Below are 25229 nucleotides of genomic sequence, written 5' to 3'. Positions count from 1 at the left end.
TGTCTTTGTGCCAACATTTATGCTCTGGCATGTAATGAGTTCTTCAAGTGAGAAAGAGTGTGGAAAAAGCTGTGATAAGTGCAGCCGGGCTATTCAACAAGGAAGTGTTACTTGAAAGGGAAAAAGGCATAAGAATGTTTGAGACCTACATTTATTTTGAATTCCTATAAACACATCACATTTTTATTTAAATGTGTTTCCCTTGGATCTCTGTACAAACTTCATCGTCATTGAACACCTATGTAAAATAAATAGAAATACCATGAAACGACACATCTGCATTTCTCTTGTGTGTAAATGTCACAAAAGGGTCATGCATCTACAATCCTGGAACAATAAGTCACACCAATGTTATTTAGCAGGGGAAGTGAATTTCTTGCAAAACCACATTTAAATCATTTACATAGATGTAAATAATACATTGCAGCAGGTCTATATATATATATCCTCTCTCTTTTTTGTTTTTGTTTCTGACAGCAGGTATTTTGCAGCGGTTTTGGTTATGAACTTCCAGCACCGTCAATATTTCTGGCAGGTTTATCTTTGGCACACAGAAATTAAAAAGGCCTCTGGTCTGAAGTCTACGTTGATGCTGGTTTACTTCCTAGAGCAGATTTAGTATGAGCTGAGAAAAAACACATTTCTAAAGTCTACAGGAAATGGCTTTCAGGAGAACATTAGATGGACAATAAGTTCTGTGAAAGTTCATTTGCACCAGCAGGTTGAGGTGGGCAAAAAAAGAAAATTATCATTTATTTGGGATTTGAGAAATGTTGCCATTTTCTGTACACAGGAATTGGTAAAGTGTTTTAGGCATTACAGCTGTAAAACTATCTGCAAAGGCGATGACGTTTTGTGCTCTTCTTCGAGCTGTAACGGAGTCTCTCTGAATGTCTATGCAGTGAGGTTCTTAGTTTCCGCCTGGTCCCTTCATGCTTGAGTCTTTGAGGGACTGGTGGGCGGCACCTGCGCTCAGATTACAGGCTGAAGGATCGCAGTAACCGGGTGGTCCGGCTGAACCAGGTGGTCCAGGAACGCCCGGCTGACCCGGGGTACCAGGTGGACCCCGTTCTCCATCACGCCCATCTTGACCGTAGCCTGGTTTTCCAGGTTCACCTGAAAGACAGAAACGGGTCAGTCATCTTCAAGCTCACTACGTTTCCCATTAAAATCTCTCATTTAGACTGCAAAAGGCCAAAGCTAAAGGTCATAATCATTTGCATTTCCACATGGACAAAAATGGGAATGAGATTTGAGAGTCATAGAAGTCAAATAACCACTGTTATGGCTTTTTTTTTTTTTTTTGTATTTTTCATTGTCTTGTCACATTTAACTGAATTATATGAATGCTTGTTTTTTGCCATAGAAATAAAGGCTTACAAATATAAAGCTGAAAAACTCCTGTTTCAGACAGCTCCATTCAAATGACAGTAAGTGCCAATGACACAGATACAAAGACAACAGAAGACTTCATATACCTCCAATTCATCAGACATCTGACAGCTTCATTTAACACCAATTTAACTTTGCTTTCAAAAGTCTATTACCAGGATGGAGCTAAATATATCTCTAACATCATTTTAGAAATAAATTGAGTTGTTTCAGACTAAATTGGTTTGCAGATGATATTCATTAACGCCCCTTCCATTTATGCAATAATACTATGATTTTCTTTGACAAGAGGAAGTAGGATATGAGATTGAGTCAGAACTGACCTGGTAGTCCAGGAGGTCCTGGCATGCCTTTGGGTCCCCGACTTGTAGGTCCCCTGTCCCCTCTGTCTCCCATCTCACCTGCAACACACACACATTAGTTCAGTAATAGAAATACTGACATGGCTTTGCCTATACACCCATGACTCTGGTTCAGGGGGTTCCAAACTTTATTTGTACACCCCAAAATTTAAGTTAATATAAAAAAAATAAATAAGTTAACTTCACACATGTTTTCTGCATGCAGGGTTATAACTAAAACTTAAACTGGACCTAAAACTAAAAAACAGTGATTCAAAATATTGATAAAAAGCTATTAGTTTCTGAATGAAACTTAAATATCACTGCTCTGATGTTGGTTAATTATCACATGCAAGTAAACAAATATTTGATATTTTTTATTAAGTTTTTATTCATATTTATTTTACATTTGCATTCAATTGAATTATTAGCTTTTCATCAATTCATGAACTCCCATTTGGGATACCCTGCTCTAGTAAAGCAGTCTGAACACACAGTCCCATAATGACTCACCTTTTAGCCCCTTGACACCCAACAGTCCCAGAGGCCCTTTGAGTCCCGGGAGACCTCTTGCACCAGCATGCCCAGGGAAGCCGCTGTCGCCTTGGGGTCCGGGAGGACCAGGGGGACCTGGTCTGCCTGGCAGTCCGACCGCTCCAGACTCTGGTCTCCTCAGACTGGCAGCCAACTGGGCCAGCTGCTCTGAAAAACCAAAGACCAAATGCACTAATGAGTGTGAACAGCCCCTTGCTCATTTTTATTTCATTTATCCATTGATTTTGCAGTTGCACTCACTTATTAGAGTCATCTACCACTGCACAACAACCGTTTTGTGGTTTTGTCTACTGTGTTTCTGTACTAATGTAAGGGCGCCCCCTTGAGGACTTCCTGTTCTGTTTTCATGATTCCTTCACTTTACAATACACTTAAAGAGACAGTGAAACATAAATAGCCACAGATCTTTTCTTCCATTATTATGATGTACATTTATGGGAAATGGATTATCAAAAACAGAAAAAATGCAGGCCAGGGACTGTTCTATGCATCGGTTGCTAATTGGAAGTAAAAAAAGGAATTGCACTCCCAAATGGGGCAGACGACTGTGAGGTTACAGGGGTGGGGTTTAAACGGATTATATGATTGGATAAATCCTGCATACATCACCAGAGAGAAATCTGTAATTTCACTGGAAGATCCAGTTATGATATTTGAACAAAACATTACGAGTTCAATTCATGTACCAACAAATTGTTCAAAATAAGATCTAAAACATGCATTTAGAATATAAGGTGAATCTTCATTTAAATAATAATTAAGATCTTTTTAATCCTGGTTTATTAGAAATCCATGAAATGCTGAAATGTTATGACCAGTTGTTTAACAGTAAACAACCAATGAGAAATGTAAGTGCTTCACTGCTTGCCTCATTCATGTGCTTTTTACAGCCTCAACGTTATTTGGAAATTATGCTACATTACATTATGCTATGTTATATATATTTCACACGGTACAGTTGTAAACCCATGGTTATGTGTGTAACATATAGGTATTATATACATAAAGATATTTTGAGCATTTATAACCAAACAGTTTTGATTATCATCGAAGTCCATCGTGTAGACCAAACATAAATAAATCCTGATTTTATTTTTTTAAATGTATATTTTTTCCACAGACAAAAAGAAAGTGATATGGTTTTGAAACGATATGAGGGTAAGAATTTTTTTTTTTTTTTTTTTGGAGGATCACTTGAGTGTCAGATTCAACAAACAAGCATTAATAGCATTCATTACTGTGGAAATGTCGCTACGTAGATCCACTATATTTGTGGTAAGAAACTCGGCCCACTGATGACATCTGCTGTGCGTAAATAAAATGTTTTTATTAACGTAAGTAATAAACGATATGACATAAGCCTCGTTTCATGAAATTGCTTGACTTGTCGTTAATTATAAGCGCTCTGAAGCACTGACTGAAAACAAACGATTTGTGATTTTTTTTTTACGAATCTAGACACTAGTATGTAGTAGCCTACAAAGCGCGTGATTAGGCCTAATTAATTATTAAGATTGTTCATGACTTAATTCTTTTGCCCTTAACATTATAGCACTGCAGTTGTTTCATACTTAACACCTTCAGTACTGTAATTTAGGCTAAAATGTGTACCTTATGTATATCACTTTGGATCAGTGCTGAAAGTGTAAATGTGTCAAATCAGGTGCAATACTAAAGAAGCCACATTTCTAACTTTTTTTTTTGCACACATTGTAAGTTGCTTTATGTTTTGGAAAAAAAATGAGACCCTAGACTAATTTTATTTTAGCTCTCATAGCTCTAATATTTTGATGTGAATAAGCAGATAATTCACCAGCTTTCAACATTCACTAAAAGCTGTGTCGCCGAATGCTGTTAAAGCCCACTCCTTTCATTTGTCCTCATTCATCCTTTGAATGGTGTTCTAGTACGTTTTCAATTTGCTATAGGAAATTGAGCATAAAGGAAGAGCATTGCTGCCATTTTTATAACTTCCTTTTCCATTGTGTGAAGGGATAAAAGGGCAGAACGATTTATTCATGATGCAAAGAATCCAATCCCAGACCCTGAGCCATTGATCAAGAGCATGGGTACAGTAAATTTCAACTTTCAGTTAGAAAACATCCCAAAAATGTATGCAGCATGATGCTTGACTGAGCTTTTTCAGGGAGGGTTCGGTGGAGGAAAGCAGAGGCTGAAGGAGGAAACTCATCACCATGAGGCAAAAGTGCAGATCAGCTGAAACGAAAATGAATCTTTCAGTGAAATGTGAATGAAAAAGTCATGAGGGAATCGGCGGCGTGCGCTCCAGAGGACTTAGAGACGCTGAACTGATGGCTAACTTCAGTAAAGTGTCTCTGCTCATCAGAGTGGAATCAAAAAGAATCTTTGAAACAAAACACAAATTTTCCTTCTATTCATCTCACTCTTTACTTCAGTGATTCGTGCCTGTGTTCTTCTGCCTGGAAAGTTCAGATTCTCTGATGGCAAAAGCGCAGCTCTGCATGCTTAAAAGGGAAATTACTTTTATTTCTGAAATGATAAAAATCTTTGCTTCCAGACTTACCCTGCATAACGCGCATGCACACTTGTCTGATGTGTTGATCACTTGGTTCTTTACCCTGTAAACACAGGAGTTTTTTGGAAGAAAATCACACAAATTCTGACTGTATTCTGATAATTTCATCTCATTTCAGACCACTAATTAGCTCTGCCTCAGAAAATAACAAAGAAATTTTTTTTTTTAATTGGAATTAAGCGTTTTTAAATGCTGTACTGTTTTCTTGATATACCTTTCTGAATGTAATATGTACAACAAAAATGCTAAAAAAAAAAAAACTACAGGGTTTCCACAGGGTTTTTGGCAACTACATTTTTAGTTATTAAAACTTTCCTGTCATTCATGATTACTGGATAAGGATTACCGGTAATGATATTAATTTAATGATTGCACTCACAAACAGCATTTTTAGCAAATTAAAAAAAAAGGTTTTGACTTGAGCATAACCGAATAAAATTATAGTCAATATAGACACCTACAGAATATTTTTAAATTTCATGATGTTTAAAAGTTTCCAGTGACTGTATGAACCCTGTACCTATACAAATATTTTTTTCTCTGATCATGGTGTCAAAATGTGAACATGTGAATAATATAGATTTAAAAATGTCATAATAAAAACACATTGAATAAGCTAAGAGAATAGCAATATAACCATGTCGATTGAAAAGTTGAGATTTGGGTGATTTTTTTTTATATAACCATAGACAGTCTTGGCTTATGAATTGTAATTGCTAATCCCTCTGTCTTAGAAAGGTTGATAACATACCGCTGGTCCCTGAGTGCCACGAGGTCCTGGAGCTCCTCTGTTCCCCTGCATGCCACGTGGTCCAGCACTACCAGGAGGCCCCTCAATGCCGGGCTGCCCACGGGCACCCTCTGGTCCTCTATTACCCGGATCCCCCTGGTTACCAACCTGAATTTACACCAGAGATGTAAGTGTACATATATAGATGTAATACTAGTGTCTTCATATAGTGTTTCAATACAGTGTCATATCTGAGGGCTAGAGTGAGCTGAGATAAAGCCAAAGAATATTTTCACGCATATCTGAAATCAGAGCCAACCGCCTAATAGAACGTCATCAAAAATTAATAAATATTCAAGAAAGAATACTGATCAAAAACTCACTTCGCCTTTAGCTCCTGGTTGGCCAGGGTCACCCTAAGTGTAGAAACAGCCAGAGAAATAAAGTGCACTACAATATCTCAAAAATCTCAGTGTACATCAGCTTTCTGCATTCTTCTTCTTATTTTTTTTTTAGCTATGCAGTTCAGAGCTACTCACAACATCTCCCTTGTCTCCTGGTGATCCCTCGTCACCTTGAGCGCCCTAAAATAATAACACATCACAGTGAGGGAGATCAATTCATATGTATAGGTTGTTATTGTAAAGCATCTTGAATGGATAGTTTTGGTTATAAATTGAGTCTTTCTTAAGTTAGTTTTTAAGGTATCCGATGTATTCAGTTTAGTTCTGCAATGCAGTATCTGCTGATAATGTGGATCATGCTCTTACCTGTTCTCCCTTTGGTCCAGGTTCTCCTGCTTCACCCTGTGTAATATCACATTCAGAAATTAATTCCCTTGAATATTTAACTGAAAGTATGTGTCTTCCAATAATGTATGTTCAGCATTTTGCTCTTTCTATAAATCCTACATCTGTTAGAGGTGCTCAAGTTCCTTTTTTTTAATGCTCTAAGGAAGTCATTGAGTCCAAAATGGTCTAATTTGATTTTCAAAAGCCTCATTGTAATTTCAAAGCTTTTTAAACTTTAAAACACCAATGGGAGCACATACTAATTGCAGTGCCTTAAAGGCTAGAAAAGTACCCCTCACTGTCTAATTGAGCAAGAACAGAGAATATAAAGAGGTTAGCTGTTTTTTTTAAGATTTGTTTTGTAATGGTTACATGGATATTTATGTAGCAGAACTCAAAGTACACTTTGCTGTTCCTTAATAAATATTAAATTGGGGATACAAACACCTATCAGATTTCCTGACTGCTCAGGGTGCACAGGTTTTTATCAATTCACCATGGAACAAAATCAAGTTAAAAAAAGTTAAGAGCAATTTAAAGAGATTATTTTGGGATATTTTGAAATAGCAAAAAATCTCTTCAAATGTGGTAGGCAGGGACATCCTCACCCTATCTCCTTTTATTCCTGGCAGGCCCGGTGGTCCAGGAAGTCCAGGCAAGCCCAAGTCACCTTTAGGACCCTGAAAAGACAAGCAATGTAACATGACATGCAGTCTGAGTCTGGGATTTATTATAAAATTCTAGTTGATGTCTTTTTTTATTCCATCCTGACCCACTGCAGGATTTCCAAACAGATGGGAAAGGTTCAAATACCTTTGTCAATAAAGAGCAAAGACCACAGAATCCTTTAGTTCGCCTGCAAAAACACTCTCATACATTTTTAAAAAGAGAGTGCGGTCTGAGAAAAAGCAAGGTCAGGACAAAGTGGCAAATGCTGATAAATGTGGTATGTGGATGTACACCAGTGTTTCCTGCACGGCTGATTCAACCTACAGTAGCATTTCGATATATATTTGTACATTTGAATACATGTTTGTAAATGCCACATTTTAAAGTTGTGTCATGAGATGATATTTCACGGTTTCTGAGATTATTAAAAAGTCTTAATTCCACCAATTAAAGCTGCAGTCGGTAACTTTTGGCGCTCTAGCGGTTAATAAATAGAACTGCTTGCGTCTTGCGGAAGAAGATTGTAGCCGGAGCTAGTTCTTTCTGTTTATGTCTGTGAAGAATCACAAAGGTACCAGGTTACTCCGCCGCAGTACCCCCGAAGCAATCTAAAATAGTCCGAATATAAACACTTATTATAGGTCCACCCTAGTGATTCAGGACAAGCTACAAACACGGTTTGGAAAATGGATTCATGGTGTACTCGCTTATTATGTATATTTTGAAAATTTTGAGCACAAAAAAGTTACGGACGGCAGCTCTGATTGGTTGTTTCTTACCGGGAGCGGTGTATTTCTGCAAATGGCAATATGACCACTGGGATGGACCAGAGGACCTTGATTTTTTTCACAGATTATCTGTCTCATATTCTACTGTCAGGACTTAATGACAGGTTTAACAAATATGTAAAAAAAAAAATACATTTTTACAAAAGTTACCTACTGCAGCTTTAAGGCCTTAAGTAGAAAGTGTCAAATTCAAGTTGTGGCATTAAATATTCTTCCTCTGTATTTTTGTTATCTAAAATGTTTCGTTACCAAATATCTAAACATGCTTAAATCAAGATACATTTACTTGGGATACAAAAGGAATAAATAAAGTCTTGTTTTCTAAGAAATGTAACAATTGTTATTGGAAATGGTTATGCAATGAGCCCACTGGAAAATATTTGTTTTTCTTATAATCATAAACTCACTTCATTTTGATCAATTTCTCATGAGACAAGACTGCTTATTCCATGTCATTTTCTCATGTAAATGCAAATGGAAAACAAGACACATATATATATATATATATATATATATATATATATATATATATATATATATATATATATATATATATATATATATAAACATGAAAAACATCACTTTATGCACTTTTTTGTTGTTGTTTTTTTTGTATAGGAGATCTATAGAAAGTTGTATTTTCAAACTTTGAGCTGTTGCTACTAAAAGACATTGTGTGTTCAATTTCATTTTCCCTTTTTAACTTTGTAAAAAATGCTGAAACCCTGTGTGTGTTTTTTTTTTTAATATTCTAAAGTAACAAATTATTTAAAATATTGACCTAATCATGTTTAAATATTTGAGGTGTGATGGTGAGTGTTTGTGTGTGTAGATAAGTGTGTGCTCATGGGAATGGCAGGGGAACAGAAGGCCATTTGAGAGACACTGCTGTGAGACATTCTTTTGTCTGTTTACTCTTTACTGTGAAATCCCATTCAAGAGAGAGACCGCTGGCTCCAATCTCTTCCATGGGCCACAGCATGATGTTTCCCTTCTTACCCGCAGTGTCTGCATTTCTGTACTATGAATATTTGCCTTGGTTTGACCCTCAAATCAGCATAATATAAAAGTCATGAATCCCCCTAAAAGACTATTATTGAGAAGTTTTTTTAATTCACTGCGCACCAAACCTTCTAAATAAGTAAAAGCGATTGAGTTTAGTGGATGTCAAAACGACTTGCTTTCTCTTTGAACACAGGGATAATAGACTCATTTAAATGCAGTACTGCCTAGGACTTGTTTTGAACCTTGGGTTTGCTGCCAGCTTTCAGGAAAGAAAAACTGTAAATGAGATCTCTTTAATGTAAGTAGTTTCTCTAACACAGCACAAAATCATTTTCTTATTCAGTATGTTTGTCTCATTTTCCAGTAACTAAATATCTAAACATTCTTAATACAAGAGGAATTTACTTGACAAGCAAAACTTTTTAGAAATAAATAAGTTTAGTATATTTCATGCTTAAAACAAGAAACAACAATTTACCAATGATGCTAAAAATAAAATAATAATAATAATATTTCACTTCGCAGTCAAAATGAATTTGATTTATGGATGTTATGATAAAAAGACAAAAGGCAAACAATACTGATTGAGATCAATAATTTTTGCAGTGTAGATAAAACGTTAAGACATATATAACCATGTGGAACATGTCTACTACTTCTTGGACATAAAATCTGACCTTTCAATTTGAACTCCAACATTTCTCAAACTTTTTCAGAAGCAAATCATTTGAACTAAACTATCCACATCAATTGTACAGCTAACAAATATTTGATATAATTTGTGTCTCTTTTTATTTCTTTTTAAGGAGAAACATCTAAAACTGGGTGTTATGCTGAGCCTCAATGAGAAACCTCTGAGCAACAAAGGCAACTTTAGGACCCCCATGTCTCTACAGGCAAGCTCTTTTACTTTGTTCAGTAATTTGCATGATGAAAGTAAAGTACGGAAGATGCTTGCTTTGAAATCACAACCATATCATTAAACAGATTCTGCACTTACTCTGGCTCCTGGTTTTCCCAACGGCCCAGGTGGCCCCTGCTCTCCTCGGTCTCCCTAAACAGAAGGAAACAATCATCATTTGGGAAATATTCCTGAGTGAGTAAATACAGACACATCCAGCCTGTACATTAGCTGTTATTCATACTGCATTAGGTACTCACAGGTTGTCCAATAGGCCCAATGGGTCCAAATTCTCCTTGTTCTCCACGTTCTCCCTGAACAGAGACATTTAGTGTCAGATAATCTATTCCTGCACACTAATGGCACAGTCATTGGATGGTTTACCTACCTGTTTACCTACAGATCCCATAGTACCGATGAGGCCCGGTTGTCCTGCATTACCCTGTAATTAGAGCAAGTATATCATATAGTGTTCATAATAACCTACAGGCAGAGTAGGATTGTGTGTGACATAGTAGCTTAAAGTTTTAAAGTAGCTTAAAATGGCATCAAATTGAAAATTGCTAAAATAATGAAAAAAAAATAATGTTTCTGTTTTGGGCCACTGAAACAAACAATGCTAAATGAGCCACAGTGTCACACATTTCAGGAAAAAAAAACAACTTGGGATGTGCAATACATTGCTATTATATCAGTTATTGGCTGATAATACAATTTTTTTATTTTTTTATTGGCAAATGTTGGATAAGCTGATATTGGATATTTTGTTTTCCACGCTAATTTATGCCTATTTAAAAATCTGTTGTCTTAATCACACTAATCTTTAAAATCTTTAAAAAAACTAATATTTTAAATGATAAAATAACACTTAAATGTAATCCTTAACAAATTTCAAAATGATTATATACCATATATTATAACTTTGTGATGCCAAAATCCACTTTTGCACTTCAAATGGTTGATTTTAGATTTAAGTGTTTTATTAATGTTTTTAGACAAAAAGTATTTTAATATCAGCCATTTTTCAGTTATCAGCCATAACTTTTAAATAATTATCAGAGTCTCTGTATCAGCCAGAATGTTAATATTGGCATAATGCTAATACCAACCTACAATTTTTCTTTAAATATAAAGCCTGAGATGGGAGAAAACATCTTAAAATAAAAATAGCAGCTTCAGCTTTAACAGCATGTGGTTCTGAGACATATGGAAAATTTGTACTTCAGTTCAGGGTGTTAAAAATGTGATGACTTTGCACCGAGCACAGATAAATTTAACAAACTTCTCTCACCTTCTCTCCACCTCCACCTTTTGGTCCTGGGCTTCCTGGTAAACCCTGCAGACATGAAATAAAAGTCACTAAATATCAAAATGCAGTTGTCAAGGCTACACCTCCTGAAGGAAGTAAAATGCCTTGTCTTTGTTTTGTTAGGTCAAAGACAAATCCAAGGGATTGATTTGAACAGTCTGAAAATTAATGATGATGTGAATTAGTCATGAAAACCTGACATCATGCTGGATAAAGTCTGAAGTCTTTTATAATCTTGCCCTGCCATGAAATGCAGCACAAATTTGAAATCAAAATAAATTATTGACATTTTGATCTGCCTAATAGCTTTAAAGGAGACAGGTTGAACATGAGATTGTAACAAAAAATTCAGAATTCAATTATGCATGTCTGATGAGGATAAAATAAAAGTGACTCATTGTGCTGCATCCTGTAGAACGAAGATGAAAGTTAGAATACATTACCATTTAAAGTGAACTTTTTAAGGTTTTGAAAGAATGCTAACCAAGTCTGCATTTATTTGATCAAAAATGCAGTAATAAGGTGAAATATTTAAATAAGCACATAAAAACCTTACTGAGCTCAAACCTTTGAACATTTGCACGCTGTATTTAAACTTTATTATTCCCTGGCAATTTGGTTCCCTTGTTCTTGACCTTCTTCACAGTCATTATGGGTTTTCATATATTGAATGCATTTCTTTATTTCTACATTAAGACTTACAGGTAGTCCTTGAAGGCCAACTTCCCCAGGGCTTCCAGGTTTTCCAGCAGCACCCTGTAATAAGTTATTTAAAAACGCCATTATTACCACTGTCACTCTTTTTACATGGCCATGTTTGAATGACGAAAGCCAGATTTTGAAATACCTTGGCACCTGGCATGCCAGGAATTCCCTCACGTCCATCCACACCTGGCAAACCCTGGAGAAAGACACAGATTGGTGCTGTTTGGATGCATACAAGCAAGTCTTTAAGTAAATCCTTTTATCTACTCTGACAAAAAGTACCATAATGCCATATTTTTCATGTTGTTACCATCTGACACCATCACCGTATCTTGGTACCAGCCACATTTTCCCACATTTTCATTAAAGCGAAAGTTTATTTGTATGGTAAACCACATACACTGTCTCCTTTTGACCCTGGAAGACCAGTGTTGCCTCTTGTCCCTGGAGGTCCCTGCAGAAAGATATCATTACATTAAATCTGATTAATATAAATCGATGCATATTACCATATAGCCAAATAGGGCATGTTCTTGGATTAACGTTGGTCGGGTGTTTGAATATTATTCCAGGACTAACAAGGATGCTGATCCTGCATCATATCCTACTTGCCTAAATCCCATTTAGGATCTATTTTATCATGGGCAACTTCTCAAATGCTAATTTAATAAACAAAAACCTCTTGTGTGATTTTTGTTGTTATAATTATAATTATGCACATACCTGTTCGCCTTTAGGGCCAGTTTCTCCCATTAATCCTCTTTGGCCTCGATCACCCTTGATAAAAAGAAGCACACATCACAGATGTCTGCTAATATTGATTTGTTTATTTACACCCAAGGCTCAGGACATCAACTTCAAGTCATGCCCACTGCTGAAACAGACTGCTTTCCTGTTTCATGATTGTTTACAGCTTTAGATTAGAAGATTAAAGAACTTACCGTGGCTCCTGCAACACCCTGAGGTCCAGGGTCCCCATCAACACCTCGAGGCCCCTGTAAAAAATAACAACATATTACTTATTTTCAGATTTATTTATTTTCTGTGTTTTGTATTATATATTTTTTTCTCCATTATCAGCTTTTTATGTTGGTTGCAGTGCTGCAGCGTACCATCTAATGCTACTCTACGTTTCTTTTTTTTGTATAAAAAAGGGATAGTTCTCCCAAAAATGAACATTTTGTCATCATGAGTTTCTTTCTTATGTTGAACATAAAAAATATATATTTTGAAGAATGCTGGTAATCAAACAGTTAATGGTCCCTATTGAGTTCCATAGTATTTCTTTCCCAAAATCAGTAGGGACCAACAACTGTTTGGTTCTTCAAAATATATTTTATGTTTAACATAAAGAAACTCATGCAGGTTTGGAACAACATGCTCGGGTGAACTGTTTCTTTAATTAGTAGCATTTTGAGTATCTAAATAGTAAACCCATAAAATAAAAAAAATTGATTATACGTTTTAGATTCTATAAATGCATTTACAAATTTAATCTTTCCTTTCCATGGAAATGGACAAAAATTATTTCTCATATTGTATGCACTATGCTGTATATTAATATATGTCCAATCAAATGCTCGCTAGAATGAGAATGTCCCTCTCCCTTATGCAACATGCTTTTACTATGTGGTGACATAAACTAGAGCTACCTGAATATTTGAAAAAGTACAGGCAAAATATTATATTCCTCGACTGTTTAATCGTAATCTTACCGTTTCTCCTTTGGAGCCAATCATACCAGTAGCACCTCGAATTCCCTGCGATCCCTGAGAGCACATAATCAAAACAAGACTTTAATACCAGACCAAGATATAGATACTAGATCAGTTTAGTCATTTAGTGTGGATTGCTCAAATAAACAGGAAAAGCACATACAATTGGGCCTTGAGCTCCGACCTCTCCAGATGCCCCCTGATCTCCCTCCTCTCCCTAAAAAGAGAAAGAAAGCTATTTAAGACACTGAAATACTCAAAATACACAATGAGTAGATCGATGAACAGACAGACAGCTTAATACTGTAAAATGAACTGCAAAGTTTTGATTGAGGTAAATGATGTGTAAAAATGCTGATTCTGGAGGACAATAGTGAATTAAATGTCACCACACTAACTTATTCTTACAACACTCAAATCCCTCATTATTCTTCATGCACCAGTGGAGTGTAATTCTTATACGCGACTTTAATAGACAGTATTTAAATACATCCTGCGCCTTAATACAGCCCAAACATCAGTCCTTAATTAAAAATGAAGCTCCGTAATAATCTTGAAAATGTCACAGTTGGAGAAAAAATGTCTTGAACGCAATGTTTTCCCATTACAACAGACCTATTGCTTAATTCATTTTCAAATTCACTCTGCAGAACTTCATGACACATGCTGACCTCAAACACATGCATTCAAACACACATGCACACAAAACCCAGATGCTTCTCGTTCCTGCTTTGTAAAGTTTATGAAACATTTTGTACAATTTTTGTACAAAGTTCTTACTTTGTGTCCTTGTTTACCAGGCTCTCCTGCTTCTCCTTTCACCCCTTTATGACCCTGACAGTAGAAGGACAGTTTATAAAACATATTATTTAAGAAGAAGAAAAAAAAATTGTAATATTTTAAAATGTATATTTTTACTGTATAATTTATATTGTATTTACTTTAACTTATTATAATTAATAACCATTACATTTTACTATATGTTGATTTATATCAATTCCTTTTGAAATACTATTTACAGGAAAACTCACCTTCATTCCAGGCAAACCAGGATGACCAGGAGCACCATGTGGACATGCGTCAGAGCACTTAACATCAGAAAAACAATTTAGGGTCATTTTATGTCACTCAGTCCAGCCATATCTAATAGTCGTCTTGGAGAACAATACTAAAACACATTGTTTATCACAACATATGTCAATGTGGATGTTGAAAACAATATGGCTTTCATATGGTTTGCAACAAATGGTTTGATGGAGCACTAGTCAAATTTCCTCTTACCAGTTCCATTGTTCCACCCAGCATCCCTGCAGCACCCTGTAAACAGATTCACTTTAGAACCGTTTGCACCCATTTTGAAGGAAATAAAGGGCAATTAGTTGATTAAGGAAGCAATTTGGACACCCTGTTGTTCCATAATTATAACTGCTGCTCTGCATGATGTTCCTAATTAGTCTGTGTATACTGATGTCTCAGTCATACATTTAAAACTGAAAATGTACAGTTTTTACCTTATATTATCTACCTTATAATCATATTATCTAACATAATATTTATTTCTACTATTATCAGACTTTTTTAAATGACTTTTTGTTTGTGTAACATAATCAAGTCAGGATAATTCATGATAAGTCATGATTCATATTTTTCTCCCAAGATAAGAAACGGATGAAAAGTCTCTGCCCTTGTGTAACTCTTGAAACATCACAGCAATACTCACACGGGGGCCTGTTGGTCCACGGGGTCCCTGTGGCCCTCTCACTCCCATGGCTCCCTGTTATACAGAGAAAAGCACTTTAATTGATGTAAGAATAATCTTTAACTGTAAGAATTTAGATTGCTCACTTTTTAAATAAAATTACAAAATACCAAGTTTGAGAGAAATACTACAGTAAAAGTTCACCACAAAATAAATAGCTAAATAAAATGAAACTAAAATGAAACTTTAAGTTCTTTATGAAACTAAAATATCTCATAACTTTGCCTGGCATGAGAGGAAGTAGGTTCAAGGTTCAGCTCTGTGCCTTCACAATTAACTACATCGTTTTTCTTTTCTTTTTTTATGGACAGTGTGAAATTTGAAAAATGCATATTTAAATATTTAAAACTATACATCATTAATACAAAATAAATGGGTATTTTTATTGAAAAAAGGTTGATTTTTAAGTATTATTTATTTGTTTAAGTTTTTTTTATAGTTTTTGTGTGTATATATATATATATATATATATATATATATATCATAAAATCTATTTCTTGCAATGGCACTATTTGAGTGAACATGGTGAAGAACCCATTTGATTTGTATTTCACCTAGAAATCAGTAAAATCAAGTATAAAAATAAAGGAAAGACTACTTGTTGCTGCTTGTTTACATCATTAACAAATAACAAGGAAAAACCCAGAGACCAATCAGAGGAGTCACTTACAGGGGGTCCCACTTTTCCCTGCTCACCCGGAAGTCCTCCTGGTCCTGGTGGTCCCTGTGCAAACAAGTATCAGATTTAAACCTTTGTTTCCACCACCCAACAAAAATCCAACTCCACACACTGCTTTTTTAGTTATCATATCAAAACAAAAGTCACTTACAATCGGTCCATCAGGTCCAACACCCTAAAAAGACAGAAAAGATGTATCTAATTATATTGTTTTCCCATTTCTGAGTTATGTTTATGCAAAAATAATTTATATATATGTAATATGTAACATACAAAAAGTAGGTTTCTTTTGATTCATTAGCAGCTATCAGCATTAAGGCAACAATGCAGTGTTGGGTACATATCAGCTTTAAGTCTGTTTACAACTACTTATCTGCTCAATTGTGTTTTTATTAAATACAAGGGCTTCAAAGACTTCGAAAGATAGCAAGATTAGGCTTACCGCCCCTCCTCTGGGTCCCGGATTGCCAGGTTCTCCCTGTTATAATTACACAAAGTCACTTTTTAGACTTAAACATCATTTAATTATACATAATTACATTTTATATACTGTATAAAAGTGTGTCCCAATTCACACTATTCTATGTTGTTTTTAGTATAAACAGTGTGATTAGTGTGTTCAGGCAAAAAGACAAAGTGCACTTCAATGCAACAATGATGCACTTAATAAACCAAAAAAACGACGTGTAAAATGTTGGACACTTAATGCACTCGTATCTTTAATTATGTACTGGAGGTGGAGGAGCTATCAGACTCCAATGTTGGATGACAAAATAACCTTATATAATTCAAACACTAGACAGTTGAGTACAAAGTGCATATTGCATAATTTGGGACACAACTTGTATATATATATATATAATTACTGTTCTGAAAGTCTCAGAAAATCACATTGCTGCACAATTACTGTTCTGAAAGTCACATAAAGCCTCACATAAAGAGAATCTTCACAGGCAGAGTTAGGTACTATGTTTGAGCATCGTTGAGTGAGTGAATCTGACTTCTGGCTGCACAGATCATTGAGCACACAGACAGGATTAGGATCTAGTGGTCATGGGAAAATACTTATAATTCCCTCTGCTAGGCCAGTCAGTAGAACACTGATTTGAGCTCTGGTCCCTACTGAAGCAGAAAACTGAGAAGCTCATTAAACGCTCACCTTTTGTCCTGGGAGGCCATCGGGGCCTAGTTCTCCTATGGGGCCAGTCAATCCCTGAAGAACACAGAGGGGAAATGTTACATTATTACCTCTTACAACAGCAAACGAGAACAGATTTTAATTGAAAAGGATGTTTTAGGGCAGGGTTTGATGCATGAAACTTTGTTTGGTCACTTTGCAAGCTGAAGTTTCAAAAATTGACCATTAACCAGTGACTACTTAATTAGGCACAGAATTTGATGCCAAAACAAAAACACCTGTCATTCAACACCTTTAGAAGACCTTTCGTCTCAAACCAGTGTGGATATTTTCTTGACCCCTACTTCCATTTTCATAGGTAATCCACTTTAATTAAATCCAGGCTTCGGGTGTCCGTGCTTAGACAAAAACCCTGTTGTATGTTGGACTTTGCTTCAGTCCAGCATGAGAAATTCCCTGCATTTTTGACCCGTCTATGAGTGCCGCCCACTATTGACTGAACTCTGCGCAACTGAGGTTTGTTTTCCCATAGAATGCTATGTCAATTTTAACGTTATAAAGAGAATCCAAAAGATGTTTTAATGCGTTTTCTTACATCTGCTCCAGGTAGTCCAGGAAGTCCAGCAGAACCTGGTTTTCCAAGATCTCCATCAGGACCCTTTGGTTTCAAATGACAGTGTGTAAGAGGCAACAATATCCTAAATGTAGCAAATTATAATATCAATGTATGACACAAGAACACTGATATTTACAGCCGAACCATCTTCACCGGGGTCACCTCTCTCGCCCTGCAAGAAAAACATGTTCCATAATGCATAATGTTTTGGTCACTGAATTGCTTTATATTTTAAATTATATTCACATTTTAAAAAATTCAACTCACATCAATACCATCTACTCCTGGCACACCGGGAGGACCAGGAGGGCCGGCTCCAGCCCTCTGTTCAAAAACAGTAAGTAAACAATGCTGTCATATTCCTACAGTAAGGTCACATGTTTTACATGCATTAATACAAATTCATGCAATATGAAAACTAAAATGTAAAAATATACCACAAATCATTTTAAGTTTAAGCATGCAAAAAAAGTTTTAGAAAACAGTTCAAACACCTGCCGTGCAACAGGTGTGCATTTGCATCTTACAACATATGAGTCATACAGAAGCAAAAATGCAGTGCAGCCTACAGTATCTTACTACATTTGTGATTCTATTCATGAATGCATATAGTTTCTTTCTCTCACATATGCTGAAAATACAAGTGCTTACCTGAAACTCTGCTTCAGATATCTAAAAGAAAAAGAACAAAGAAGGGTTGCATTTACCTGTGCCGTGCAAATGATGGTTATCTCCAACAAAATCAGTAAAAGGGGCCCGCGCACTCCTGCAGCGTGAGCCATAATTTCCCTGAAGACTGTTTTCTGGGATCAGTTGGGCTGACAGATCCCCCGACCAAGAAACCCAACTAAATCCCCTTTCAGCTATCTGAACTCAAGGGAGACCATAACCACAGAGTGCTTTTACATATGCATGAGGTGGTTTGTTCTGGGTCTGTTATTGGAGGACAGTGGCACAATAAGAGGAGGAGTCCGGCAGACATTCGAATAGACAGCGGGAAATTTTACTAGACGGTGACATTTGACCTTTGTTAACAAACATTAACTGGTCTTTGGGAGACAGAGTGGGAATGCTGGGAAATAGTAGAGCTGTAGTTTCTTTGATTAAAATTGTGATGTTAGACATGTCTCACCTCCCTCCTTGCAGGAAGGTCGCCGCATGTGTCTCTCTGCGGGATGTTTAATAAGTCGCAGTGTATCAGCATCGACTGCAGCTCAAACTGAAACAACCATCAAAAAGCATCATGATAATGTGAGCCTGTGGGGTATATTGACTTGTTTATCATTGGCTTATTATGTTCAAAAATGCGTAATGTTCAAAAAGAGATTGATTAATTTTTTTGTTAAAAAAAATAATGTTTTTTTTTAATGTTTGTTCTTTTAGTTGAAAATTATTTTTGCAGAACAATGAATTTAAATGAGTTTTCTTGTTGATGGTAGTGGTAGATTGAGCTCATAATATGTGAATATATCATTCAGTGACAGTTAATTCAAAAGTTACACAAAAGTTACTGAGATCATTACTTTAAGGAAGACACAAACCTTGTGCCTGTCAATATGAATATACATGCTAAGTTTTTACACTACCGTTTAAAAAATTGGGGTCAGAAAGTTTTTTTTTTTTTTTTTCAAGTTTTCTTTCATTCAGCAAGGAAGAATTAAATTGATCAAAAGTGGCAGTAAAAACATTTATAATGTAACAAATGATTTCTGTTTCACAAATAAATGCTGTTCTCTTCAACTTCCTGTTCATTAAAGAATCCTGAGAAAAATGTATCATGGTTTCTACAAAAATATTAAGCTGCAAGGCTGTTTTCAACATTGACAATAAGAATAAATGTAAATTAAAAGGATTTCTGAAGGATCAAATGTCACTGAAGACTGGTGTAATGGCTGCTGAAAATTCAGCTTTGCCAGCATAGGAATATGGAATTAGGATAATAGGATAATAAGGAATATTTCACAATAATACTGTTTTTAGTGTATTTTAGATCGAATGCAGCCTTGATGGAAGTCTTTACTCTTTCAAAAACACTTATAGGAATCAAATGTTTGAATGGCAGTGTACATTGAAAATAATAAATAAAAAAATTGTGGCCAAAATATGCTTTAATGCACCAGTTACCCGCAAACTTGCAAATTATATCCAATGAAGTTTCTAAACAGCTACATAAATAATTCTACCAAAAATATAGAGCAAAATGTATATTTCTAAAAATATTGACCTTAAAGACTGTTGATTTTATGACATACAAGTTCTAATAAGGCTAAAAGAAAGAGAAGTGCAGATGTTTTGTTCCCATCTAACTAGACGTTGCAAATTATATTGCTGTGAGGAAAAAATCTGACTTTTTAAGCAGGCCAGTTGTCCGACTAGAACCTCACTGCTAGAATTCCCACGTATCTGCTGAAATGTATTCGGCAAAATCCAAATCCATTTAAAGAGACAGTCTGCTACTGAGCCTTGTGACCTCAAGAAGAAAATGTGCCTATAACATGATGTTTTGGACATATTGTATATTTTAAAGGGCTATGAGGAAGATTTAAATATCAGGGTACTAAATCAGTAATGGAAGGCCTTATGGAAACACATAAATATACTTGTAAATGTGTAAATATGGATAAGAAAGAAAAGTTTACCGGTACAGCTACTGCTGAATTGTCCCTCAGTTTTCCAATATGCGTGAATCCATCTAGGTTTACTTGTCTTCTAGGTGCCAGCTGCTGTGAATCTGTTGCTGTACAGTCTGTTATCAGGCTCACAGAACCTTTTTTGACAAGCAATAAAATCTCGTGCCACTGAGAATTGAAGAGGAGGGTTTGGTAAGGGAATAAAGCCGTCATCTGTCTGTTCTCTTGGGTTCTGTAGGAGAACTCCACAGACAGGGCCTCCCCGTTGAGTCTGACTGCAAGCTGTTCGTTTCCATTCAGATCTTGCAGTTGCCACAAATTCCAACTCTTACTCTGTGTATTTCCACTCATTCGATAGGTTGCAGAAAATGCAAATTCCTCAGGCAGCCCCATGGGAAATGCAGATCTGATTGAAGGAACAATATCAAGAATGGACAGCTGATAATCTTATGAACAGCTGATAATAACTGTGGGACACACTACACTATTTATATTTATGTACACTACACTTTTTATCCAACACACATACTTAGCGTACACTTAAATCTTTTGCACATAATATACATGTACATACATGGAACACACTACACTACTTATATTTATATTTATATACACATACACTTATTTATCCAACACACATACTTAGCGTACAGTTAAAACTTTTCCACATAATATACATGTACATACATAAATGCTCATTTTAATATACCTGCCATACATTGTCAATTTGTATATTGTCAATCCTTACCCACTTATTTGTATTTTTTTGTATTTTTATTCCTTATTGTGTTTTTTGTTCTGTCGCTGTTATGTTGCACTGCGGAGCTCTGTCACGAAAACAAATTCCTCGTATGTGTGAACATACCTGGCAATAAAGCTCATTCTGAATAAATCAAACCAGATTACGAACAGAAATGATATCTGGACTTATCGTCAATAACATATTTTACAATATTTAGATGACATTGAAACATACCAAGCTGAACATTATTAGCATGGTTACTATCTACAAAAAGCACTGTAGTGGTTCTAATGGAATTGTGATATTGCAATACCACACCATGGCACTGAATGATTATTGTAATCATGTACCATATTATGTCTCAGTCTTCAAAAAATGTGAAATTTTTAAAATACTGCTGCAATGATCCATGGAATGATGCAATATTTTTGTATTGGTTTGTTATTCATTTAAAATATTATAATAATAATTATGCCAATTATTTTGTTTTCTAATTCAGCACCATGGACAGAGGAGGTTCCATCAATGCCCAGTAGATGTCGCCACATGTCAACAGTACAAGTCATTTGCAAGCGTTGCCCTGGTGACTGGGTTAGAGATTTTTTGATAAGGGAGAAATTGCAAACACCGAGTCTGTATCACTGGGGAAAGCAATAGAACAGTGGCTCTCAATCAGGGGCCTAAGGCCCGCTAGGGGGCCTCAGCACACTTCCACAGAAATTAAAATTATTTAAAGACAACATCAGGTTTAAAATAAGCTAACACAACTAAAATTAAAATTTGAACAGGAATCATATTTCTGTCATAATTAATGACACGTTTTTAAGTATTTATATAAATGTAGTCAAGCTCTCTAATATTTTATTAGGTAAGAAATTGCTATGTGTGAGTAAATAATAATGTTATCACAGACTAGAAAAGTAATGTAAAGTCATTGGTAATAAAAATTGTAAACCATGCAGGACATTTATTTATTGGAATTGTGGAATTAATTTATTTAAATTACTTACAATATTTTTATATAATTATTTTACTGTATTGCCACTCCAGTGAGGATCCTTGGAGCTAAAAAGGTTGTGGACCACTGCACTAAACCGTCAGTTTGGTGAGTCTTATAAGCTACTCTGACTGCTGGCTGTGCTGTAAACCTGAACACACCAAATGTCTAAAAAATAATAATATATATATATATATATATATATATATATATATATATATATATATATATATATATATATATATATATATATATATATATATATATATATATATATATATATATATATATATATATATATATATTTACTATTCCATGTCTACCACACCAATTCTATTTCTCAAATGTAATTAGCAAGGCAGTTGTTCATAGAGTCCTGATATAATGTCTATGATTGAGTAATCATTTGCTCATCCATTCAAAATCACTTATTAATTCAGGAAAGCAATTGTGATGTTCAGAGACACTCATATTGATTATTCTTTGACTTTGATTGTAGTGTAACTGGCAATATTTTATATAAATTAACTTCTTGTCTATTGCACTATTGTAAGTAAATCAAAATCACACTCGCAGTCATATTTGAAGCTGTTCCAAGTCCTTATATTAATCAAACCTTTTGCAATATTTAATTGGCTTTTCTTATAAAGCACATATATTCTTGGAAGCTGACTTTAAATATAGCTTTATCCAAAATGAATATGTCATGCAAACGCTACTGTTACCACACAAAATCACCATTCAGGTTAAACAGCTTCTAGTTTCCCTTTTGGGATATCTCACTGTTCCCCCCGGTGGAGGGTCTCTGTTAGAGGTGTTTACCTGGTGTTTATCCTGAAGTTGAACTCTGGGCCAATCTTATATGCAATATGCTGAGATGTTGTTCCAGGCACCTTCTTCACCGTCCCTCTCCTGGCCAACTCCGCAATGTTGAACTGAGTCATTATGTAAAATCCTATGGGATATTATAAGTTAGGAACAACATTAATAGTTCGTCCAAATTTATGTAATGTTTTTTAGATGTTTACCTGGAAATTGGCCATTCTCATCTTTATTTTGAGGACACAGAGTTTGGTCCATCTGCAGGTGACTCATACTGGAAAATGGCATGACTTTGAAAAAATTGCATTATTGTTAAATAACAAATGAAACCTTTATTGCTTTGCTCAGTCTTTCCCTTTGTTTCTTCACTCCTCCTCCCTGTGTTTGTGAGTTTGATGAACACACATTGCTTGTGGGAGATCTGTGTTGACTGTGTGAGCAATACAATCACCCTGTGTTTGAAAAGCTGAGCCACCTTGTCTCCTTTGAGTTCTCGCATTTTATTGTTTTCACATTTTTCCCCCAAGTCTGGCTAAAATCTTAATGTTCTGAAATCTTATTTTATACCAAACCAGAAACCCACCAAAATCACGTCTAGCTCTAAATCATTTATATTGAAGGTACTTACTGTGTGCATGAAGACCAGTGCAGAAGCATCGTTTGATCACATTACACAAAAGGTAGAGACAAACTTCCCTAGAAAATAAAAGTATATGAATTGTCTGTGATTCAGCAATAACTTTTTTTAAGTATGTATCAAACATATAAATATAATGTAAATAAATACATTTGTGCATTTAGGTATCCAATTATAACTAAAGTTATTTGAATGAACCTCTTGAAATATCCAATACATGCAAAAATTAAAGAAGCATGTTGTGCATTACCTCCAGATCATTTTTCCGGATTCCCACAGATGTTGGTCTCACACAGGAGGCTTCTGATCTGAAGAGCCCTCCCAGATGTCACCAAACCAACTAACTGAACATGATCTGCAGCTGTCCAGTAAGGTGAGGACCAGCTGACAACCCCAAACATGATGCTGCTACTCATTAGTCCTAGAGGAGGGAACTGGTCCTTTATTTCAATTAATGATGATCAAAGATAAAGTGTGACATCTTGTACTTTTAGAATTATTGATGAACGTCTGATGGTTGAGACCAGATTAGCTATTTGAATTTTAACTGTGAAAATCCTGTTGACAATCAATTGCTTTAAAACACAGCAGTTCCCTTGGTAACATCCAGGCTGAATAGAATGTCACAGATGTCTCAGATGAGGATGGAAAATTTTCATATTGGTCTAGTTTCACAAATTGCCTGCAGAGGTACACAAATGGTCGCCACACCTGACTGGCTGTTTGTGTTCTATTATCCAGTAAATGTTGTGTCTTCTTCTGGTTCGAAACACTACATTGCAATAACAATAAATACTTTAAATAATATGCATAATTGATGACTTGCAAAATAGGAGATCTGTGCAATAATTTATGACCACAAAATTAAATATTAATATTGCACTGGGATCCCTATTTTGCTCTGGCATCCAAAGAACATCTTTTACAGGATACATAACTGAAAGTTTGCCCACAAGTGTTGCTGGTAATTGCCACCACAGACGTAAACAATATGCAAAACAAACTAGGAGGATCACAATTTGACAGGATTTGCTCCATTTCAGCATTTTTTAAATTAAACCTGACTGTGCTTATAGAAATGTTCTTATTGCATTGTGAGAGTGAGAGAGAGAGAGAGAGAGAGAGAGAGAGAGAGAGAGAGAGAGAGAGAGGGAGAGTCATATGGCAGCACATATGGTGTACCCACAGGCTCCTTCAAGAACTTATGACTTTTCTTTTTTTGGCAGTTTCATGACATTTGCTTCCTTCTTATGTGGGATAGCAGATCAGTAAAATCATCTGCTAAATGTGCGTGTGAATAAAAGGTTTGAAAGAACACAACAGAAAGTACAGGATTGTCTCACTCCTAATGACGGTCTTTTTAACCAGCTGCTAATTTAGTTTATACTAGTATGTTTAGCCACCTGTAAATGTAATATTTGCATTGCTATGAGAATCAGCTTTGTGCTAAGAGTTAGCTGTGCATGATGTTAAATTAAAACCAGATAAACCAGTTGGTGATATTTGAATACCCCTGCAGAGGAACTGCGGTGAAACTATATCCCCAAGACTTCAAATAATGCAATGTGTGTGTCCTGTCTGTGGTTTAAAACTGGACAAAGACTCAGACTTCAGATTCAGTCTTAATATACAATAAGAAATGCACATAATATTGATACTTTTAAAATATTCTGGGTGAATGCATTGGGTTAGTTTGTTGTTATCTTGTTTTATCTATTGTTTAGAACACCACGACTAATTATTAATATTTA

At 35.5% G+C, this 25229-nt stretch overlaps 2 protein-coding genes across 2 annotated transcripts; both read right to left on the bottom strand.

Moving 5' to 3' along the window:
• Nucleotides 1-895: 895 nt before the first annotated feature.
• col9a1b (collagen, type IX, alpha 1b) lies at nt 896-18517 on the bottom strand. Its single transcript, XM_059565852.1, has 32 exons — nt 18358-18517; nt 17918-17974; nt 17787-17822; nt 17630-17692; nt 17056-17109; nt 16339-16374; nt 16048-16071; nt 15888-15941; nt 15179-15232; nt 14740-14775; nt 14490-14546; nt 14239-14292; nt 13622-13675; nt 13459-13512; nt 12685-12738; nt 12467-12520; nt 12144-12197; nt 11886-11939; nt 11741-11794; nt 11021-11065; nt 10118-10171; nt 9990-10043; nt 9829-9882; nt 6975-7046; nt 6346-6381; nt 6115-6159; nt 5959-5991; nt 5597-5743; nt 4834-4888; nt 2247-2435; nt 1716-1793; nt 896-1116 (listed from the first exon to the last, which is right to left on the bottom strand). Exons 1-32 carry the CDS (start codon nt 18430-18432, stop codon nt 911-913), a joined length of 2046 nt encoding a protein of 681 aa, XP_059421835.1. The 5' UTR covers nt 18433-18517; the 3' UTR covers nt 896-910.
• Nucleotides 18518-18767: 250 nt separating this feature from the next.
• LOC132157564 (collagen alpha-1(IX) chain-like) lies at nt 18768-24504 on the bottom strand. Its single transcript, XM_059566933.1, has 6 exons — nt 23729-24504; nt 23470-23537; nt 23048-23131; nt 22842-22974; nt 20290-20686; nt 18768-18869 (listed from the first exon to the last, which is right to left on the bottom strand). Exons 1-6 carry the CDS (start codon nt 23737-23739, stop codon nt 18768-18770), a joined length of 795 nt encoding a protein of 264 aa, XP_059422916.1. The 5' UTR covers nt 23740-24504.
• Nucleotides 24505-25229: the final 725 nt, after the last annotated feature.

Source organism: Carassius carassius, chromosome 14 (assembly GCF_963082965.1).
Source record: "Carassius carassius chromosome 14, fCarCar2.1, whole genome shotgun sequence".
In the NCBI taxonomy this organism is placed as follows: domain Eukaryota; kingdom Metazoa; phylum Chordata; class Actinopteri; order Cypriniformes; family Cyprinidae; genus Carassius; species Carassius carassius.
The sequence above is the reverse complement of the archived record's forward strand: the minus strand, read 5'-3'. Positions and strand labels throughout refer to the sequence as shown.